Genomic DNA, 21,856 nt, shown 5'->3' with positions numbered 1-21,856 from the left:
ATTCCCATTTCCTCTGCATAACAATCTTCACCCTCTTCCTTCCCCAGCCCTCACCTCGTGCTTTGGGAGGTGCCTGATCTCTCCAGCTCCCTAGCACAGCAGTGTGAATCCATCCCATATTGCTGATCCCAGGTGTACTGAAATGACAGCCACCAGAAAACAGGGCAACCCCGAGCAAGGGAGAGGAGTGGTGCATCTGACTCCCCTGGTATCAGAAGGTTCATTCATTGCTTTATTAAACTACATTATTCTATACCATATTACACTATAACTGAACTGAAACTGCACCAGTGCTCAGCTCAATTGCCCAGAGTGTGGGGCCAGCCAGCTGACAGTCCTGACACACACATGGCCTCAACTGGTCAATGAATCACAACACTCACACCAGAATCCAATCACTAATTCCCTTCAGGTGAACAATCTTCCACAATGCATTCCACTTGTGCACAACAAGAGGAGCAGCAATTGAGATAAGAATTGTGTTTTTCTTTCTCTGAGGTTCAGAGAATGTGAATCCCAGAAAATACCTTTGGGAAGTTGTGAGAAATGTGGCTGCAGACAGCTGTGGACAGGGAAGTCAGGAGAGCTTCTCCTGCATGCTCCCCATGCAATTATTTTAAAACACTTGCCCAGCTGCCAGCTTCTCCTCCTGACAGCTGGCCCTGGCTCCCTCCTGGCCACAGCCTGGCTTCCCTCCACAGAAGATTCAGCCAGAGGCTGGAGAGATGCATTTGGAACAGACTGCAGAGATTTGAAGCTCTTTACAATTGGTTTATTATCTTTTCTCCTTCAGTTCTAGAGTGCACCAGCATGCTTCATGTCTGCTGAGTGCTCTGCACAGGAAGGAAAATAATGGTGCAGAGCCCTCAGGCAGATGAGCAGGGCAGTGCCAGCATTTCTTGGTTATCCCTGGAAAAAGCACATCCTAGTTCAGCAAAACCCTAAAGGCAGTGCTTCCAGCAGTCCCACTGGCTTCATTAACTACCTGTGTGCAGTTTAAATGTTTCTGAAGGATTAGCAAAGCTTAGCCCTGCCTGATGCTGAGCTTCAAACAAATTTGGCAGGATAGAAACTGAACACTTAGAATCAAACTGTTAAAGGAACTGCAAGGGAGCATTTACTCCTAACAAGCCACACTTGAACTTACAGCCTGCAATTCACAAACCCCAGCTCCTTTAAAGCCCTAAGCAGTTATCTTCACAGCTCTAAAAGAAATACAGAAGAGTGGTGAGGTCAGCCCCATCTTTTGAGCATTTTACTCCCCAGAAAAGCCCCTCCAGCAGAGCAGAGCAGCCTCAGTTTTCCATTTCAGAGTGTATTGAATTATTCACACTCCATCCCAGTTTCAAAGACAAAGTGGGCTCCTAAACACATTTCCTAGGCGAGTGTTAATGCTGGGTAATTTGCAGACATCCATTGTGAGATTCCAGCACAGCTACACGGGCTCCTGCATCAAGGATAAACCCCTGCTCTGTTATTAAAAAACAGCTCCCCACTTCCCATCTGCAGCTCTTGTAAGGGACAGAAAAGTCAATCATGACACTACTCCTAAAATTCCAAGCAAAGCCATGCAGGTTTGTATGAAGAACCCCTCAGTGCCAGGCTCCAAAATGTCCTCTTCATGCTTCTGATCCAAGATCTGCTTCCACACTGCTGACACTCAGCCTGCTGATCAACCCTGGGAATTTAGATAACACCCTGCAGTGTGCACTAATTACCTCAAGCATCAATTACAAGCCCAATAAAGCCATTTGCAAGGAGTGACAGTCAGGAGCTTGCTAGGACTTGATGTCATTCAGCATTATTAAATTTGAAATCCATCCTCACCCCGTGTTGTGCAAGCCAGACCAGAGCTAAGCAGATTTACCACATCAGGTTACACTTCATGGCCCTGAAACACACGATCTGGAAACAGGAGCAGGGTCTATAAAAAGGCACATAAAAGCAGCTCCTAATCTACCAGAACACACACAAGATAAGAAAAGAATCATTAGTTCAATATCAACACTGTATTTCAAATTTGCTGGGGTAAGAGAACTGTAATCTCTTCCAAATAAAGCTAAGTCAACATCTACAAATAAAGGCTACTATATTTATTTGATATCATATTTATCCTCTTGATCTGCCACACGTGGTTTTTATAACACATTACACTTGTAAGAGCACAGCCAAAGCTGAGAAGAGGCATCAGTGCATGACAGTCTCAAAGAGATCAGGGAAAGATGGCCCAAAAAGGTGGTGTGAGGGTAACCTTTGGAAACCAAGTTCACTTCTAACAGAATCAGAAGGAATTAAGAATTAGAACAAAGCGTCTTCACATTATCTGTTTGGACAAACAGATGTTATCAACAACAGTGCACAAACCAAGCCCAGAATGTCCCTGCAGAAAGGTGATCCCTTCCTAAGAGGCAGAAATAACCAGAACAGCTGCTCCTGTGCTCCAGGTGTTTGAGGGAGGGAATGGCAAAGAGAGCAGGAGCAGCAGCCTTGGTTAAGGATGGACACACAGCCAGCCTCAGCTGAAGGCAGAGCTGCACCCCCCTGCTGCCTGGAGAGGCTGCCCAGAACAGAGGGCAGAGCTAAAGGAATAAAGCAGGGATTTATTAAAGGCCTCCACAGGATGCTCCTTGGGCAGCTCAAGAGCCTGGCCAGGGCTGCACCCCAGATGGAGCCCAAGTCAGGAGTTTTCACACTTCCATAAGCTTTGGTGCATTTCCATGCTGGGGTTATTGTCCAATTCCAGCTCCAGGGGATGCAGTCCCACCCTCCCAGGTTGCTCTCCTCCATTCCCTGCTGTTTGCACTTTTGGGGGCTGAAGCTGCAGTGGTGTCCTTGGTTCTGGGGCTGGGAAAGGATTGTCCTGTCTGACTGAGCTGTGAGGAGAACTGGGTGACACTTTTATGAAGTTCAGAGTTCCACACTAATGCAGGACAGAATCTGGAAAATATGAAAGCTAAAACTTAAGGCAGCAGTAGCTCTCAGAAAGTGAGCAAGTTTCCAACAGTCCCATCTTTCACTGGGGTGGGCACAAAACCAGAAGTAAACAAAGCCTGGAGCCCCCTCCTGATCCTCTCTCAGAACATCCTTCCAGCACTGGTGGCAGGAGCACAGTAGTAGTTTTGACTTGGGATTAAAAATACCAGAGGACGTGTTCCAAGCAAGACAAGACATTTAGTCACAAACCCCTTTAAATTGCATTTCAAGTGGCATTTACAGTTGGGTTCTCTGAATCCCTTTTTAGGAGGGAGGAGAGGAAAGAGGGGGAAGTCCTGTGTTTTCCAGGCTGGCTGTTCTGGGAGGATTTTCTTCCATAAAGAACAAGCTCTTCATTAATGCCAAGGATCCAAGAGCAGATGGTTCCAGCAGTCAGCACTGGTGCTATAAGTGGGTTCTCTACGCCCACTCCGTGGAACTGGAATTTCAGCAGCACTGAAATGTGAATTCACCGAGATGTGAATGGCAGAACTCCCTCAGAAGTGTGGCACAGCCCCTCCCAGCTGCATCCCACGGATCAAATCCTGCCGGCTCCAGCACTCCTGTGGCAACACAGAGAGCTGCAAGTCAAACAAGCCACTCCTGGCTACTCAGGAATTCTGCTGGCAGCTCCAGCAACAAAGGAAATGCAGGCTCAGCACTTTAATGAGTGTCCTGGTGCTTTGTCAGCAGCACTGGCCACTGAGAGCCCTGGCTAAACCTGCCACACTTCTTAGAGCTTCAGGTTGATCCATTTACTTAATTATAAACAAGAGATCAGACAGCAATTCATTTTGCTTTGTTAGGAGGTGGGGTTTTTTTAGTTATTTTTTTAAGTCATTAAGTCCAAGTTACAGCAAACTTTGTGCCCTTTTTTACTGCAGTGCTAAGATTTTTCTCAGAATAACCCAGTTGGGAATTTCCTTTAGGTTCATTGTGTGCTTTAAGTGTTGTATAGTAGTAAAAAACTTCTAAATTAGAACAGCAGCTACCCACAACTGCAGGTAGCTCCTCTCAAGGAAGTCTGTCCCCTTGCTGGATCTCACCAGATTTCAAAGTAAGTCTCATCAAAATAAAGGAAACATCAAGAAAACACAATTCTAAAAACACAGAGCTGCCAGTGTACCTGAAATCACTGGAAATTATCGGTTGTAAAGTGTTCTCCAAGAAAAAAAAAATAAAAGGAAAAAAAAAACCAAAAAACAACAGCTTCAGCTTGAAATATTTAAATACCCAAAAGCAGAAGAAAATCCAGCTGGTAAAGAAAATGTGGCTGCTGTGCAGGATGACTGTTAAAGGCTTTCTGAGGTAAAACTGTATTTGGATAATTCCTGAAAAACCCAAGGTCCAATGGACTGCTTAGTCAAAGATTCTGAAGGTATTACATTAAAATATATATTTTTTAACAAAAACACAAATATCAACATGAAATCTCACTGTAGCTCATTTTCACTGCCTTAACTCATAAGTTGTGCCATATCACTCTTGTTTGCAAAGCTCTAAAAGTCCATTTTCATGGGGGAAAAAGAGCAGCTGGGGCATCCCCACCCCTCCTGCCTCTGATCCAGGCAGGCTTCGTGTCCCAGCCCAAAGAGGCAGCAGAGACACAACACGGCCAGAAACATCCAGAATTACAGGGAGGATGCCCCCAGGCAGCCAAAACACTTCAAGCTCATTTTTCAACCTCACCTTGGTCAGAAAGAGCTTCCCCAGGCAGCACAGGGAGCGCAGAGGGATGGGATGGGAGAAGAATGCTCCAGGAGAACTGGGAGCAGGGAGAGGAGTCCCAGGCAGACACAGCTGATTGCCTCCCTCAGCACTCCCCTGCTGCATTTAGCACAGCCTCAAACTGTGCAGCCACCATGGAATATTCTGTTGGGTGAGGAAGGACAAAAGGATGGCAGTGACTGCTTTGCCACATTTGGGTGATTGAGGTAAAATAAAGCACAAGGTGGGAAAAGCCACCAGAATCTGAGATTTTTGGTGAGTTTCAGGGTTGGGTTGTTTGGGGTTTTTTTTTGGTTTTGTGGAGGTTCTGTTGTTGTTGTTGTTATTATTTTTGTTTTGTTTTGTGGCTTTTTAGTTGGTTTGTTTGTTTTTTTCATTGTGTTTATTGGGTTTTTTAAGAAAAACTAGCACATAATGGGAAGGCAGGTTTTGCAAAGTATAAATTATTGTCCACCCTACTTTTCTGAAGGGAAACAGGATTTTTTTTTTTCTATCAAAGCAAGTGAGTGAGCAGGGCTGGGTTTTTCAGTTGCCCTAAGTAAGGCAGCAGTGATGTATTCCTTCAGCTCAGTCTGCAGCATGAAAAATCACATTGTCAGAGGTGCAGAGCATAACCCAGCCACCTCAGTAGCAGCCTTCTCCCAGAGCTACCAAAGCAGCAAACCCTAAAGCAAGAGTTTTACACAGGAATACCATAATTAATAGTTAATGAGCGGTGCTGTGCAGCTGCCTTCTGCTGTTTTTAATCCTGTCCTACCAACAGGAAACCTTCAATGTGGACTTTGATGCTCACCAGTGGATTACTGGTCACAAGTAAATAAAAATATCTGCAGCTCCGTGGGTAGTGAGACATCAGAAGAATTAGACATTGGTGTTAAGTTTGAAAATAAATGTAAAGAACTCACATCCCCAAGAAGGAAGGGAAAAGAAAAGCCTGTACAAAATTGTCATGTGAGGCCAAGCTAACAGATGGACCCCAAATATAAACTCCTGGAGGTTAGGGAAGCTCAGCAAAGCCAAAGTTAAATCTGGAGGGGTATCTGCAGTACTTCTAGAGGAGCTGAGCAGAGCAGGGATGGCAGGAACCTCTCCAAAGCTCTGTTTTCCAGCTGAACAGGGAGAAGGGCTCTGCTCTAAATGAGGAAATTCCCCAAGAGCACCGGGGTTTACAGCAAGAGCCTCAGCCTTTCTATCAGAGAAAGGCTTTGGTCAATGGAAGGAGAAATTCACAACAAGAACAAAGTCACTTGCTCTCCAAATGCTGCCCTGCAAGGGGAGATCATAAATTAAGCAGATAAATAATTTAGTCTGCTGCCTGCTCTCTTTGGGCATGTGGTGTTTTGAGACAGGATTTTTTTCAACACTGAGGAATAACAGATCAACTTGCTTTTCTGGGCACCCTGTGCCAGGGCCTGCCCACCCTCCCAGGGAACAATTCCCAATTCCCAATATCCCATCCAGCCCTGCCCTCTGGCAGTGGGAGCCATTCCCTGTGTCCTGTCCCTCCAGCCCTTGTCCCCAGTCCCTCTCCAGCTCTCCTGGAGCCCCTTCATGCCCTGCCAGGGGCTCTGAGCTCTCCCTGGAGCCTTCTCCTCTCCAGGTGAGAACCCCCAGCTCTCCCAGCCTGTGTTCTTTACAGGGAGAATTCCCATCCCAAGGATCCCCCAGGAGGTCTGGAGGTCCAGAGCAGCAGCTCCTGCATTCAACCCTTCTTTGTTCACACCTTCTCAAGTGCATGGCCAGAGCACCTGTACCTCCACACTTTAGATCAAACACAAAATTAGCCAAGAGAGAAGAGAACTTAGCAGCTTTGCCAGCATCCCAAGCTGCCCCATCCCCAGGTTCTGCTGTTGAGTTTGGCTGTTTCCACATCCCAGACAATACTATTAGTGCAGCCCAGAACTCTGACTTCTTTCAAACAAACACATAATTAGAGATTTGAGTTCCTCCATCTCCCAGGAACTGAACACATGGAGATCAAGCCACCCCACGCTGACATTGCTCATCAGAAATAAAATAAACCTGCTTCATTTAAAGAAAGGTATTGTTGATTCTGACCAAGAATTCTATAAAACTCACTCCCTGATCAGCTGGCAGAAAGTCAAGAAGCAGCACTCTTGAGTATTTCCTGTTACTTTGCCTGCCTTACTGAAAATATTCCAGTTGGTGAAGGTGATGTTGTGTAGTGAACATGAGTTATTCAGGCAGACTTCCTGCAGAGTCCCATCCTTTGGGAAGGAGCAGATCTGGGGCAGTCAGGAGGGCCCTACCAGCAGCAGCTCCTGCCTCACTGGGACTCCTGCCCTGTTAACTCCAGCAGCCCAAACCAGCACTCAGCACAGGCAGCAAAGTGGAAATCCTGTGCTCAGTTGAGCAGGTGACATAAATTTGAGATATTTTGTTGGCATTTCAGCTACCAAGGAGCATAATGGCTTACAAATTGGCTGTTTGTCTCTAAATGCTCTTTCTAGGTCCTTCTGTAAGGGTTTTAGAGGAAAGCTTGCAGGGTTTGGCTCAAAAGGCTTTGAGTGTTTAGTTTGTTCCAGTCCATCACTGCCCCTGGGGGAAACAGAACCAGTTGTGATGACTGGTCACTCTTCTGAGGGCTGGAATCACCCCAAAATCACAGAGCAATCACACCAGTTCCATGGCATTTATTATTACAAGAGCTGAACAGCCACCTCACCCAGTCTGTTCCTAGACAGAGTACCAGAGCAGAAATGAGCATAATGCACAAAGACTGACCAAGTTCCAGACCTGCATGGGCTGAATTATTAAGCAAAGCTCTGGTGACCTTTGCCAGGTGCCTTTGTAAGGTTAGTTAAGTATTTTGGTGCTGCTGAGGTTCATTGCATTGTTAGCATGAGCAAAGCATATTCCCAATTAAATCACATTAGCTGGAAAAAGGCTCTTCATCTCATTCTGAGACGTTCAGTGATTTCCTTCACTCACAGCAAGATGACTCAAGCAGCCTGAGAGGGTCATGCCAAGCCACACAGAAACCACCTCTGCTCCTTGCTCAAAGCCTGGAAAGCAGCTTTTTAAAGGCAAAAAGGCACTTAGAGCAAGAGCAGTGTCACAGGAGCAAAGCTACAGACTCAGACCACACCCAGCACTCCCTCAGCTCAGACTGGCACCTGATTTGCCAGCAGATTTCCTTACTCCAGAGTAAAATACTCCAACAAGGTCCTGATAGCGCCCACAGTCCTCAGAGCCAAGTGAGGTCAAGGAAATGACAGGTTTTTCATGAGCAAGTGGAGGTGAAGATCATGGCTTGTGTCAGCAAGTTCTGGTGATGTATCACATTACATAATAAGGAAAGCACTTTGCTTGAGAAGTTACATAACTCTGCAATGTGTTCTAAAGAATTCTCCTTTCCTGCTTTCAGAGCAAGCAGGAGAGAGGGCAGAGAACCCTCATCCCCCTGAGCAGGAGCTGCTCTGATCAGATGCATTTGGGTGGAGATCAGATCACTGGAGGAAGTTGTCAGATGGGTGAAAAAAAGGCAGGTGAAGGGGAAAAAAAAATTTTTAAAATCACTCCCAGCACATAAAAACACCCTGTGAGATGAGAGCCTGGTATCTATTCTGGAGCACCAATAGCAGCAGCAGGCTCTCAGTGATGAGTTCCAAGGCAGGAACATTTCTACCACCCTAAAGTTGTCGATATGCTGAAGGAGAGCAGAGAGAGTAGGAAAAACCACACAAACCACGAGGTTCTCTCTGCTTTTCCAAGGACTCTTGGCTTCCTCTAAGGCAGGAATCCCCCAGGAGACCCTGAGGTGTCCCTGACCCCCTGGACAGCCCTGAGCCCTGCCCAGGCTCCAGCACAGCCCACTGAGGGATGTGTGCTCACACACTGAGCAGCTCCTGAGCTCATCTCTGCAGCCCCCAGAGCTCCCCCAGCCCTGCCCCAGGAACAGCAACAGGTCCAGGGGGGACACAGGGACACTCCAGAGGGAGCACAGCCTGCAGGGATCCCCTGGGTGGCATTCACACTCTCTGAACACAGACATAATTCTCTCTCTCTCAGGTTTTTCCTGGAGAAGCACAGAAATCAAAACAATTCTTATCTCATTTACTGCTCCCATGTTTTGGAACATGTAGAATGTGTTGGAAGATTATTTACCTGGAGGAATCTGCTTGATTGGATTCTGGTGTGAGTGTTTTGTTTTCCAAGAGACAATCAGGAGATTTGGTTTCCAGCGCTTGTGCAGTTTCAGTTCAGATGTAGTGTAATATAGTATAGAAAAATATAGTACAATGAAGTAATTAATTAGCCTTCTGATATCCTGGAGTCCTCCTGATCATTATTCCCTGGTAATCCCATCCCCCTGGTCCTGGCAGCCTGAGGCTGCAGCCACCCCCCACCGCCCTCAATGCTGCACAGGACTGCACTGCTGCAGCACCTGTGCACAACCAAAACCCCATTGAACACTGTGCTCTGAAGAGATTTCAGCAATCTCCTCTTTAGGATTAAAAGCAACCTGTGCTGCTCAACACACAATCCAGATCCGAGTCCAACCATTCTCTTTTTCAAGCACCAAAGGCCAGGAAATTTGTAAGGCACAGCCCTGGCAACTGGGGAAAGCAGGAGCAGAAATTAATTTCCCTGCCTCCCCCCTTCAGTTCCAGTGACCTGCACACCAGGCTCTGATTAAATATTAAACCAGCACTAAGGTGAGCTCCATCTACAGCAGGACATGGTCACAGGAGCCTGGCATGGGCCTGGCAAGCTGCATGCCACTTGAAATAAATATGAGCAGGAAGATCTCTTGACCTTTGATTCAAGAGGTTTCTCCTACCTTATGTGAAGTAGTTTTTATCACCCTTTTAGAATTCCCTTGCAATGCAAGCCAGGAGCAGCTATTGAATTCCATGCACAGTCTCAGATTACTGCCTTCAAAGTTTTCCTCCCAAGCCATTTGGAAAAAAGGTCACAGGTAAGTTCCTTCACTCCTGATCCTCCTCCCTTCCACGCCTGGCACTTTCATCTCCAAACACTTGCCTGGCACAGCCCAAACACAGCCCACTGGGCAGGGGGCGTGCTCCATGTCAGCACTAACTCTGTATAGCACTGGTGTCACAACCTCAGCAAACCTGAAATAAAGTCAGCTTCCTCCCTTCCTGAAAGACAAAGTCATTCTCTCAGCCCTTGACAACCCCAAGCACTCAAGAAGAGGTGGACTCAATTAAAAGCTTAAAATAGAACCAAGCCTGAAAGCTGAACATAGATTTTTTTTTTTTCCCTTATTCAAACCTAGCTGGTTCATTTGCATTAGATGCCAGCACCCCTTGCACAGCAGGGCCTCACTCTTTGGCTCTCCATCAGGGGGATCAGCACCAGGGAAGGCTGTGCTAAATGAAGAGGAAAATGCTCCAGGAAGGAGTCATGGGAAGGGTCAGACATCCCCACTTCACCTTCCTGTAAAGAGAGGCTGCTCACCTCTGTGGCACTGCACACCCAGGTTATGAACATGAATTGAGATACGAGATGATAGAGGCTATTTTAACCTTTAAAGAGATCAGGACAGAGGGTTTGATTTTAGCAGTGAATTTTACCAAGAGTCACACTGAGGGTTTGAGAATGCCCACCCACAGTCCTGCCTAGGTGGAGCAGAGAGCCAGGCAGGATGAACAGACTAAAGCAGATGTTCTTTGGAGTGCACTCAGCTTCTCCAGCTTGAAACAAAATCAAATTCTTCTTCTGCCATGGGGTACACAGCAAGATGGAATGCAAGGAAAAGTCAAAATACACCTATTCTCCACCACACAGAGCCATTAATCAGAACTCCCAGCAGCAAATAAAGCCCCCAGGGATATTCCTACAACTGTGAATTCCCTCTTTGCTGTCACTACAAGGACTTTCCACACAAACAGCCCAACCTGCTCCCAAAGGACACCACAGCACGAGCTGGAGAAAGGCAGCCTAAAACACAGAGCACTCACAGCCCAGGTCATGGTGCCACTGGATCCTGGGAGCCAAGAATTTGAAATAATGATCTGTCAGGGTGCTTTGGGTTCAAACAACAATGCTTGAATTTCCAGAGGAACAGCTGCCTGCCTCGCAAGGCAGCCACGAGGGGAGCAAAGGAGCATCAAGCAGAATGGTTCTGAGCCAGCTCCTGCTCTGAATTCCCTGGCAGAAGGAAGGTGAAGGGCCAGGTGAGCAGCAAGGATGGAGAAGAAGGATGGCTCAGGGCTCTGCAATCCCCTGAGGTCCCTCCAAAGCCAGCACAGCACAAGGTCCCAGCTGCACCACCAGGAGGGGAATCCCACCTGCAGCCTTGCCCTGGGCACGGGACTCAGAGCAGCTCACACCTCCTGCACTGCCATGGACCTTCCCCTTCCACTCCCTGCTCTGAGCACCAGCTCCAGCACAGCACTGAGGAGAGCATCCCCAGAGCAGAGCTGGCAAACAGCCCCTGCAACAGCTCTGGGTGCACCCAAAGGCTCAGTGCCCTGCCAAGAAAACCATGCTAAGAGAATATTGTTATCTACCACAATCCATTAGAAGTGGGTTTGCTTTCTTATCATTTGTCAAAAAAAAACAAAACAAAACAAAAAATCACCTTAATTCTAGTGAAATATAACTAAATTCAGAAAACCATACCAAGAGATCAAGGCTGCAGATTGAAGGGACCTGAACTGCAAGCCAATCATTTGTCTGGAATGACTCACGTGCATCCCTGACATTTTGCTGTATTTCCAGGACCATTAATAGCGCACAGAAGACAAACAAACAAGATTTCATATTCCCCACGTGTGAGCAGAGAACCATTACATTCACAGAAAAACAAAATGTTGCTGCAGTAAACCTCTGAAATTGAGGCAACCTGGACCAGTCAAGCAAAGAGAGGTTGTGCCCACCTCACATTAAAGGATTTACTCACATTGAAGTGTCCCATTTCTTACCTGTACCCAGCCCCAGCGAGGCACTGAGCTCTGCTGACCCAAATGTGCTGCCCAGCTCTGCCCAGCCCCAGCGTTGCCCTGAAGCACTGAGCTCCCAGCAGCTCCTCCTGGGACACTCACCTGCAGGCACTGAGGTCCCACTGACACCTCCCAGTGAAGGGACCACTCCTCAGCTGTGTCTTATTAACTCAGTGATTACCAGCTCTGCTCCTTGAGATGCAGTCAGAACTTCAGAGAGGTGATTCTTTGGTCACACAAGAGCTGGGTGGCTTCAGCCCCCTCCTTGTCCCAGGTCACCAGGTGTGTTTCCTTCTGCACAGGGCCCACGTTTTCCCAACCCTTCCCTTTATCACTGACATTCCTGTCGAAGCTTTTCTTCTTGTCTTGATGTCCCTGGCCATTTAACTCCACCAGGGCTTCAGATTCCCTACCAGAATCCCTGTCTGAGGACAATCTCCCTGTGCTCCCCCACAGCTCCATGTTCCACACCCAAAAGGAGCAAGTAAAGCTCCCCAGTCACTTGCAGTCATTGTGAGCCAGGAGAAATCCAGCAAAGATGGAAAACCCTGAAAAACATCAACTGCCAGCTGCATCCCAAGCCCTGCAGAAGGCCAGGAGATTGCTTCCCCACCTTCCCCTGCTGCTTTCTTTGCCTCATTTCAGAATGAAGTGAATTCACACTTAGCAAATCTGAATTGCTGTGCTGCAGTTACAGATGTATGACACGCATGCCTTTGTCTCCACTTGTGTTTGCCGGGGAAGGCTGACTAGAAATCTTATTAACATGCAAATAATGTATATTATATTTCAATCAGTCGCTATAGAGAGCAACTCAGTAGCAGCATTTTTCTTATCTGGCACAGCAGTAGCACTCACTCTACTCAGACACCTCGCAGCAGAATAATTCCTTTCCTGCGAACGTTTTAAAACGGCACCACTTGAAAAGAAAGTTTCCCTCGGCACTTCAAGACAAAACTTCGCTCATGAATCTTCAGCTGCGTTCGCAGCAGCCCTTCCGCCGTCTGGGGAGACGCAGGAGGAGCGGAGGTGTTGCCATTGGAAACAGTCCCACGCTCCAGATGTGCCTCTGCAGCTGAGCCGGGAGAGCGGAGCCAGCAGAGGGAGCACGGCCCGGGAGCGGGATGGGGACCGGGATGGGGACGGGGACCGGGAGGGATGGAGGCTCCCCCGGGGTCACAGCTCCACACCCGACAGGACCCAACAGCCGGCAGTAAAACCTGCCAGTCGAGGATTCAGGTTCTGCTAGGAAAACTGCTCTGTTCTGCAGCGCTTCACCCTCTTCACATTTTGGCCACTTTGCAGCAAACTCAGCTCTGGAGCCAGGCTGGGAGAGCTGGGGGTGCTCACCTGGAGAGGAGAAGGCTCCAGGGACGGCTCAGAGCCCTTCCAGGGTTTGAAGGGGCTCCAGGAGAGCTGGACAGGGGCTGGGGACAAGGATGGAGAGACAGGACACAGGGAATGGCTCCCAGTGCCAGAGGGCAGGGATGGATGGGAGACTGGGGAGAAATCCTTCCCTGGGAGGGTGGGCAGGCCCTGGCACAGGGTGCCCCTGGATCCCTGGCAATGCCCAAGGCCGGGTTGGACAGGGCTGGGAGCAGCCTGGGACAGTGGGAGGTGTCCCTGCCATGGCAGGGGTGGCACTGGGATGATGTATGGTCCCTTCCACCCCAAACCAGCCTGGGATTCATTCTCTGATTTTAACATTATTAGTTTTTCCTGCCACAAACCACACAAACAACATCATTAAACTCAAACAAGTTGGTTTAGAGCCATGAGGGCACCCAGGATTTTTAGAGGCTTGTTTGTCTCAAGTGTGCTGTTTAACACAACCATTTCTCAGCCCAGCTGAGCAGCCCATTAGGAGAAGATCATTAACTCTGACTTGCCCAGCTGTAAAAGAGCCATCAGTCCCCCTGCTCCTTGTGCCAAGGGCAGAGAACAGGGCAGCAGGAGGGACTGAGAGACACCTCCTGCTCCTGCTCCTGCTCCTGCTCCTGTCCTCAACCACAGGGCAATGACCATTAACAGCAACAATTCCTACCCACATTTCTGGGCAGCAAAACCAGCATCTCCCACTGTAGCACAGTAGCTACAACAGCTGAGAATTCCAGTATTTTAAGAAATGCTATGAAGGATCTGGAGAGGAATTCCTTGCAAGGAATGTGAGGAAAAGAGCAGTCCAGGGACCAGGTACCCAGCAGCCAGCAGGATGCACCATCACATCCATCTCTTCAAACCACACTGCTCTGCTGCACCACAGCCTGCTCACACTGTCTCCAGTTCCAATTCTACAATTCTGCTGAGAAAAACAGTGCAATTAGGCAGGGACACAGGCAGAAAGGAATTATGACAACCTCATTCACGGGCTCACTGAGCTAAGATGAAAGGCAGGAATGCTGGCAGGTACAGCCTGAAAGTATCTGCAGGCTGCAAAACACACCAAAAAAAGGTACAATTAACATCATAGAGAGGGCCTGAGTCGGAATGATGGGATCAAATTAGAATAATGCAAGTGTAGGCTGCACATCAGGAATTACTTCTGACCTGCAAAATCCACTTACCTAAGCAGCTTCCCACACACCTCCCCAGGGCCTGGCCTGGCCTGGCCTGGCCTGGCATGGCATGGCATGGCATGACCTCCCTGCACCTGCACGCAGGAGCCTGGGGCAGAGCACATGGAACAAACCCACTGGTGCAGGCTGCCTGCTCTGGGGACAGCTCTGCCCACACTGGGGATGGCCACCCCAGCTGAGCCCCCAAACTGGAGATGGCCACCCCAGCTGAGCCCCCAAACTGGGGTGGCCCTGCCCAGACTGGGGGCTGTGATCCCAGCTGAGCCATGAACTCCAGGGACATTCAGTGCCCTGTGATGCTCTGTGGGTCTGCAGCACAGCACAGACACCAAAGTGAGCAGCGTCAAGCAGGGGCTGCTCCTCCTGCCCTTCAGAAATCCCTGGAGGAAGGCACAGCCTCTGCACCCCCTCTGGGCTCAGCTCAGCACCACTGACCAGCACATCAACAGCCAACTTCTTCTGCTGGGTCTTAAAAATCACATGAAGCTTTTTGAGATGCTGCTGGCAAGGAGGATTTAAGAATTTACTATTTCAATGTTAATAATTTAGTCTCCTATCAGTATGCTGTAGGAAAACACCTTGAAATGCCTGGCTCTTTTTCTTTCAGAGCTTCTGTGATCTGCCCTCAAATCAGCTCTTCCTGAAGACACTTTTTTGGGCATGCTGTATTTTGCTTCAGGTTTTCAAAAGAGCTGCAACTGATGTTTTTTGCCAGAACACACCTTCCCTAAGGACTGAAGGAGCCTTGTCCTCCTGAGCAAACAACCAGGGCAAGGAGGCTGCAGGTTCAGAAATGTGCACGTCTGTTCTTCAGCTCCTCCCAAAGGTTTGTCACTTGGAGCGGACAAAGCTCAGCATCCCTCACCCAGCAGGAAGCTCAGAAGCAACACAGACTTTTAGGGTTGACCCCAAAAACATTTCCTGATGCACCAACCCACACCTGCCAAGCTCTGAGGAGCCAAGGACAGACCGAGGTGCTGCAGTGAGAGCCTCCTTCCCCAGGGGCCTTCCTGCTCCTCTGCCTGCTGTGGTTTCTGGTAAAAGCCAGCAGAGACTGGCACTACAGAGCAGGAGAGGCCATCCCTGGCCCTCCTTGCGTGGGGACAGCCAGCAGTGCCCTGCTGGGAGCTCCACTCCTGCTGTGCACAGAGCAGCAGATCCCGGCTGGCCTGGACGGAGGGCTTGGCAGAGAGGGAAGGGAGGTTCAGACCTGGCCCTCAGAAATCACAGCAGCTCTCAGTGGCTCAGCAGGCCCCAGCACCCATGCACATTTCCAGATCTTTCCCAGAAGTGCACCTCTGGAAGTGCTTTTCAGTTTCCTCAAGAGTGAATTCGTAAGGAAGGCCATCAAAGCAGCAAGGAGCACAAAAATGCACTTTGCTCTCAAAGTTCAGAACACAACTGCAAAGTTGGGAGGCTCAAAATCTGTGCTCTGTGTCAGCACAATAAAAAGCTTCCTCAGAGGAGGATTCCACATCCAGTGAGTCCTGGTAATTCTTCAGCACTGCTCTGCTCTAAATGGGACATGTTTACTTCAAGTTTCAAAACCATCTTTAAAGATACTGCGTTACAGGACGGGTTACTTTCTGCTACACTGGTTTTTCTCTCCCAAAACAACACTCCATTTCTGCTGTTCTTTTTCTGGACCATGTTCTCCCTCTCCCTCTGACTTCCCAGGAACTTTACTGATAATCAGCACTCTGCTCTGTCATCCCTGTGCTCCTGGCACCCCCTCCCTGCCTTGGTTTATTGATTACACAGCACACATCAGCTTGCAAATGAATTTGTCTTTATGTGTTATCATTTAGCTTAATGTTTAGCAGATATTAAGTACCAGAATTTGCCAATATTTCAGAGATCCAAAATAATTTAGCTGAGTTTAGTTAGCAAGTTCACATCTTCTTACACATCCTCACACTATTGATTTCTGCAGCCTGCCAGCACCACAAATGCCTGTCCTCAGGGATGCTCACTCCTGTGCAGCTGTCCAAATCACAATAATGACCCCAAAATGAGGGCTCCAAAAGCAAAAGCACTCCCTTCAGTGTGAAACCCTCACTCTCAGGGCTCAGCAATCCCACTGTTCCAGTTATGGGTGGAAAATGAAGCGAGCAGGGTCCTTTTAAGTCATTTGGAGTTGCAAGTTTCTACCCAAAGCTGGAATCACACCATCCCTGCCTGCTACAGGGCTGACAGGACACACAGCACCCTGCAGGAATAACCTGCTCACCCTGGACTCAACCTGTGCTTCCCACATGGATGCATTCCTCACCAGCTGAGCCAGACAAATACACATCCCTGGTGAGAACTGCCCTGGCACTGCAGACTTCCAGCCACAAACCACACTTCCCCAGCAGCTGCTGGAGAAACAGGAGCCAGCAGCAGCGCTTCATCTCCATCCCTGCTGCCAAGGAGGCAGAGAAGGCAGAAGCTGCCCAAGCAGGAGCCTCCTGGAGCAGCTGCTGGGTACCTCCAGTGGAGCACACAAACACAAACACGCTGCTGCTCGAGCGCGGCGCGGGAGGGAGATGGGATTTACGTCATTGCCACAGCCTGTCTCAGCAAAGGACATCTCTGGAGGGAGAGAAAACAAGCCCTGCTGGTCTCTACACTAATGCAGTGTCTGCCCTGCTGCTGAGGCTGTGCAGGGCAGCTCAGCCACAGGCCAAGTCACAAGCTGGCTTATGTAGGGCACAGGGAGCCTTCACATGTGACTGTCGCCAGAGCAACAACTTCAGCTGCTCCCAGCACACCTCGGGACCCCGGCGTCTCCCAGACACTCTGGGGGTGTCTCACAGCTCCAATCCGGGGCTGCCATGGCCCAGAGAACAAAACCAGCCCCAGATTCAGTTAAAAATAAATCAGCCAGGCCAGGTGCAGAAGTGAGACCGAGCTGCAAACACAGCCCCTTCCTTCAGACTGTTCTGTCTTAGCAGACAGCTCTGCTCTGCCTCCTGCTCAGCCTCTCAGCAGGCACCTTCTCCGTGGAAAAGCAGCACAGTTTTTAACTTGATTAGGGTAAGCACAAACATCCCTCCCTAAGCTGAGAGGGGCCAGTGTTGAGTTCTCAGACACACCAAGCTATCCTTGTCTAGATGTGAGAAAATGCTGTGCATTTGGGTTTACACCCCCAAAAAAAGTGCATTATTGGATTACACCGAGGAGCTGAGCCCTAGAAGCTCTTGCTGCTTCTCAAACATTAAATGAAATGGATTCATTCAAATTTAGTCTTATGCAACTCAGAGTTAAACACCTTAATGAGTTAAACACCTATTGTTATCTTCCTCATGCTGATTCATCACACCTAACAAAGCCTCCTTATCAACATTTCCACCAGTGCATTTTAATGTTGATTTGCTCTCAGCAAATCATTGTAAAATCCGTGAGACTGCCCCCAAACCTTTTTTGGTCTGTCCTTGTAGGATAAGCAGCACACCTGCACCTGCTCACCCAGCCCTCTGCTCCTCCCTCCCTTCTTCCATCAGCAAATGGCACAAAAGGAACTTTTTTCCCACCCTGGGATTTTCTGGAAGTGCATAAACCAGCTTGTATTTATATATTAATATGCATAGTATTGAACTGAGTTTCTTCCAGAAGTCTATCTCAGGGCCCATTAACAGTTCCCCTCCTCACAAGCTACAGAATTTCTACAACAACAACAGCTTTTCCAAATTATTTAAGCAGCCTTCACCTGTATATTCCTTCCAGTGTAAGAACTGAATACTTTTAGGACTTGTGGGGATTTTGTTGTTCAGGTTGTCAGGTTTCTTTACTATCTTTTATTAAGACCTAACCATAGCCATATTATCTCATATAACTTTTCCATACTTCCTTTTATACAAGTTAACCACATCTGGCAATATGGGACCCCTGTCAGGGAGCCACAGCCTCCTCACACAGGTGGAGCTGCTGCAGGACAGGAGTCTAAGCAGTTCAGAAAAGTTGTTCAAGTCAAGGTACAAGACAATGTCTAAAAGCCCTGGTATTTGGTATTTGACTAAGAGAAGCCCAATTTCCTTTAAAAAGGATTCCATTATTTTTAGCTTTGAAGTACAAAAGTGTCAGGAGGAGCAGTGGTCACTGCCCATTTCAGCATCACTGGCACCTGACTCTGAACTTAGCAAACAAGGGATCCTCATGCCCACCCACACATCCCCGAGGTGAATGGGACAATTAGGTCAGAGGAAACTGAGGCTGAGCTCCTGAGAGCAGAGCTCCAGACCCCTGGAACCTGCAGGTTGGGCTGCCAGGAAGCTGAGGGAACCATGGGACTGGGAGAAGCCTTTAAAACAAGGGCATTATTCTCTATTTTCCAAGTTGGAGACTTCCTCATCTTTTGCATCCAGCCAGAGAATAAAGGGATGCCATGAGTGGCTCCTGCCCCTGCTCTGGACAGCGTGGGGCCTCAGCAGCCACAGCCCCTGTGCCAGGCCCACGGGTGTGACACAGCCACCCAGGCAGGGCCACCTGCAGAGAAGAAGGGGCTCCCTCCCCCGGGAGAACATTTTTGGGGGAGGAGAGGGGACAACAGGACTTGTCAGCTGAAGGTGGCCCTGAGGCTGTGGCTCCCCAGGCAGGCACGTGGGCCAAGAGCCCGGCCAGATGCACAGGGCTGGCTCCCAGCTCCCCACTAAGCCCCCAGGCTATGCCTCAAAGCAATACAACTCTGCCATAAATATCCCAGATTAATTCTGATCCCAGCATCAAATCCACTTAAGAGACTTAAAAGCCTCCGAGTGCCCAGAGCTGCCTGCCCAAGGAGGACTCTGCAAATGAGTCCTGGGCTGCGGAGGAGAAATATTATCAAACAAGGCAAGCCATTTGTACAATTTTTGGTAATGTCGTTTACAAGAGACAAATGGGACAAGATAGCTGAGTTGACATCTTGTACTATAAGCACAGCCACAAAAATCCTCGGGTACTGGACATAGAGGCACAGGATAGGATTAGTGCAAATATTCCATGTTTTCTGGAAACACCTCTTTCTCCTTAAGGGATTTACTGATTGATTGATTGATTGATTGATTGATAAATGACAGCATGCTCTCCAGTTTATTAAAGGAGCTATTTACTTTCAGAGAGACATCTCTATTTATAAAAAAGACTAAAGTGATTACCCCAGCATCACAGAAAAAGAAGCCCTGTTATCACTGACAGCAAGAAGGGCTCTGGGGAGGCAGAGCCACTTCCCTTCCCAGTCTGCTCCCCTGGCCAGGGGCAAGGCTTGGGAGCAGGAGCAGGCAAAGGGGACACTGAGTGACCGGCGACCCTTCTGAAGCCTCCACAGCAGCACTGAGCAAACGCTGCTTCGGAGCGCCAGCACCGCCGACTCGGAGCGCAGCGGCGGCGGCAGCAGCACTTCCACCGTGCCGGCGGGAGCTCCCGGGACATCCCTGCCCGACACCGCTCTCCGGAGGGCGATGCTGCAGAGCCCAGCGGGGCTGCCCGAGCCGCTGTCCCCGGCCCCGGCAGCTCCCGAGCGAGCGAGCGGCGCCTCCCGCAGCGGGACGGGCACCCCGGGCACCCCGCACGGTGCGGGGCTCGCCCTCGCTCAGGCGATGCCGTATCCGCATCCCGGGGGCTGGCGGCGGCCGGGAGCCGCCGCGTCTGTATTTATAAACCTGAGGAATTCGAGCGCAGCAGATCACAAACAGCCCATTGTGCTGTGTCAAGCAGCGAAGTGGGCTCGTAATCCCATGCATACTTTTCCCACTCCGCTCCGGGAAAGCCGAGCCTTAAATACTTTTTCAGAACTAAAAACACGCCGGGAAAGCGCCGACCTCAGTTCTTGCTATTCCCGAATCCCTGCTGCTTCGGAACCGCGCAACTAAGCGGCTTTCGCAGCGCTGGGGAAACGCAGACGATTAATTACAGCTTAGAGAGGCTGGAATAGATGCGGCGGCCGGGAGCGAAGGCGGCCCGAACGGGGCGAGCTGGCGCTGGCCCGGGCCAGCCCGCCGGTGGCGAGCGGCCAATGTTTACTGACCCCTGGCCGGGTCACTTTCGATAGCGGCCGGAGCCAAGGGCCGCTCCTGGGCAGCGCCGCGGGGCATCTCCCGGGGGGCGGGCGGCTCCCCCCGCCGGGTACCCCCGCTCCCCGCGGAGCTCGGACCGGCACCGAACGCGCACCGGGGAGAAGGGCACGGCTCGCCCCGCTGCTCCCAGCGCCCCGCGACCGCGGCTCTGCCCGGGGCATCCCCCGAGCGCCGCGGGCGGCGGCGGCCGCAGGGACAGCCGTGGGCTCGGCCGGCGGGGCAGCCGGAGAGCCCCGGCTCGAAACCCCCCGGGACCCCGGCCAGGGAGCGAGTGACACACGGGCACCGAGGCTGGGGCCACCCCTCCGCAGCCCATCGCTGTCCCCCGAGCCGCCCGGGGCTCGCTCCGGGGCACACCCCGCAGGGAGTCCCGGTGCTGCCAGCTTCGAGCGGCCGAAGGCGGGAGGGGAAAGGGAAGGGAAACCCCGCTAGGGAAACCCCCTGGGCGAAAAAGGGGCAAAGAAAGGTGGACAACGCTTACTTCTCGTGCCTGGCGTTCTCCTGGATGGCGCTCAGCACCCCCGGGGGCGCGGGGGGGACGCCCTGCTGGAGCCGGCATGTGGCCAGGTGCCGGTGATGCTCGTCCTGCAGGCAGGCGTTTTCGTGGTACAACTTAGCCACTTGCTGCTCCAGCTCGTCTATCCTCCGCTTCTGCTTCTCCAGCAGCTCCTGCTGCGTCTCGATAATCTTGTTCAGCTCCTTCAGGTACTCGGCCGCCTTGCTGGGGTTCTCGGCGGGGCTCTCCATGGCCGCCCCGCACCTCCGCGGCGCGGGGGGGGCAGGCGCCGGCCAGCGCGCTCCGCTGGCAACTTAAGCGAGAGGGGAGGAATAAATAGCCCGGCGGGGAGCGGCGCCCCGCGGCCCCGCGCGTCCCCTCCTAGAGCCGCGGCTGCCCGGGCGGGCGGCGGCCCCGCGCCGCCATTGCTGCCGCTCGGCCCCCGCCGCCGAGCGAGGGCAGGGCCGCCGGCCGGGGGAGCCGGAGCCGCCGCCGGAGCCGCCCGGAGCCGCCCGGGCCCCGGTGCGCGGGCGCACGGCGCTGTCCCCGAGCCCGTCCCGCCCTGTCCGCGCCGCAGCCGGGCTCGCCCGTCGCCTGGCAGCGCCCGCGCCCCCGCCGCGCTCGGAGTCGGGCATGGGCAGGGGCGCGGGCCGTCCCTGCGCCGGGCCCGCCGCTCCCCGCCTCCCCCGCCGCCGCCGGGATGCGCTTAAGTAACGGCGGCCGCTCCTCCGGGGGGCCGGCGGGGGCTCGGCGAGCGCCCCATCCGCGCACCGCATCCCCAGCTCTGCATCCCCAGCTCTGCATCCCATCCCCGCATTCCGTCCCCGAATCCCATCCCAGCATCCCATCCCCACATCCCATCCCAGCATCCCATCTCCACATCCCATCCCTGTATCCCATCTCCACATCCCATCCCCGCATCCCATCCCCGCGCCCCATCCCGGCGCGGCTCCGGCCCCGTTCCCCGCGGCGGGAGAGCCCCGGGAGAGGTGCGGGAGCGCTCTCGGGAGCGGGGCCCCGGGGCGGCGCGGGGAGCAGCGCGCTGTGCGCGGAGGCGGGCGGGGAGCCGGCCTGCGGGACCGGAGCTGTCCCTGCCACAGCTGGGGATCGGGCTCC

General features: G+C 51.3%; 1 protein-coding gene across 3 annotated transcripts in view; it reads right to left on the bottom strand.

The window, feature by feature from the left end:
• IQSEC1 (IQ motif and Sec7 domain ArfGEF 1) overlaps nt 1–20,991 on the bottom strand; it is a gene marked incomplete at its 5' end in the record, with an annotated part of 285,707 nt that extends 264,716 nt beyond the window's left edge. For 2 of the 3 annotated variants that reach the window (XM_084214571.1, XM_084214572.1), the window contains one exon: nt 20,726–20,803. Coding sequence is in view for 1 of the 3 variants with exons in the window: in XM_084214574.1 (XP_084070700.1) it covers nt 20,726–20,991 (266 nt within the window). Of the gene's footprint in view, nt 1–20,725 lie in introns of all 3 variants that reach the window. The other variant, XM_084214574.1, reaches the window with a different exon arrangement.
• Nucleotides 20,992–21,856: the final 865 nt, after the last annotated feature.

This window comes from Fringilla coelebs (genome assembly GCF_963513975.1).
Source record: "Fringilla coelebs genome assembly, chromosome: 13".
In the NCBI taxonomy this organism is placed as follows: domain Eukaryota; kingdom Metazoa; phylum Chordata; class Aves; order Passeriformes; family Fringillidae; genus Fringilla; species Fringilla coelebs.
The sequence above is the reverse complement of the archived record's forward strand: the minus strand, read 5'-3'. Positions and strand labels throughout refer to the sequence as shown.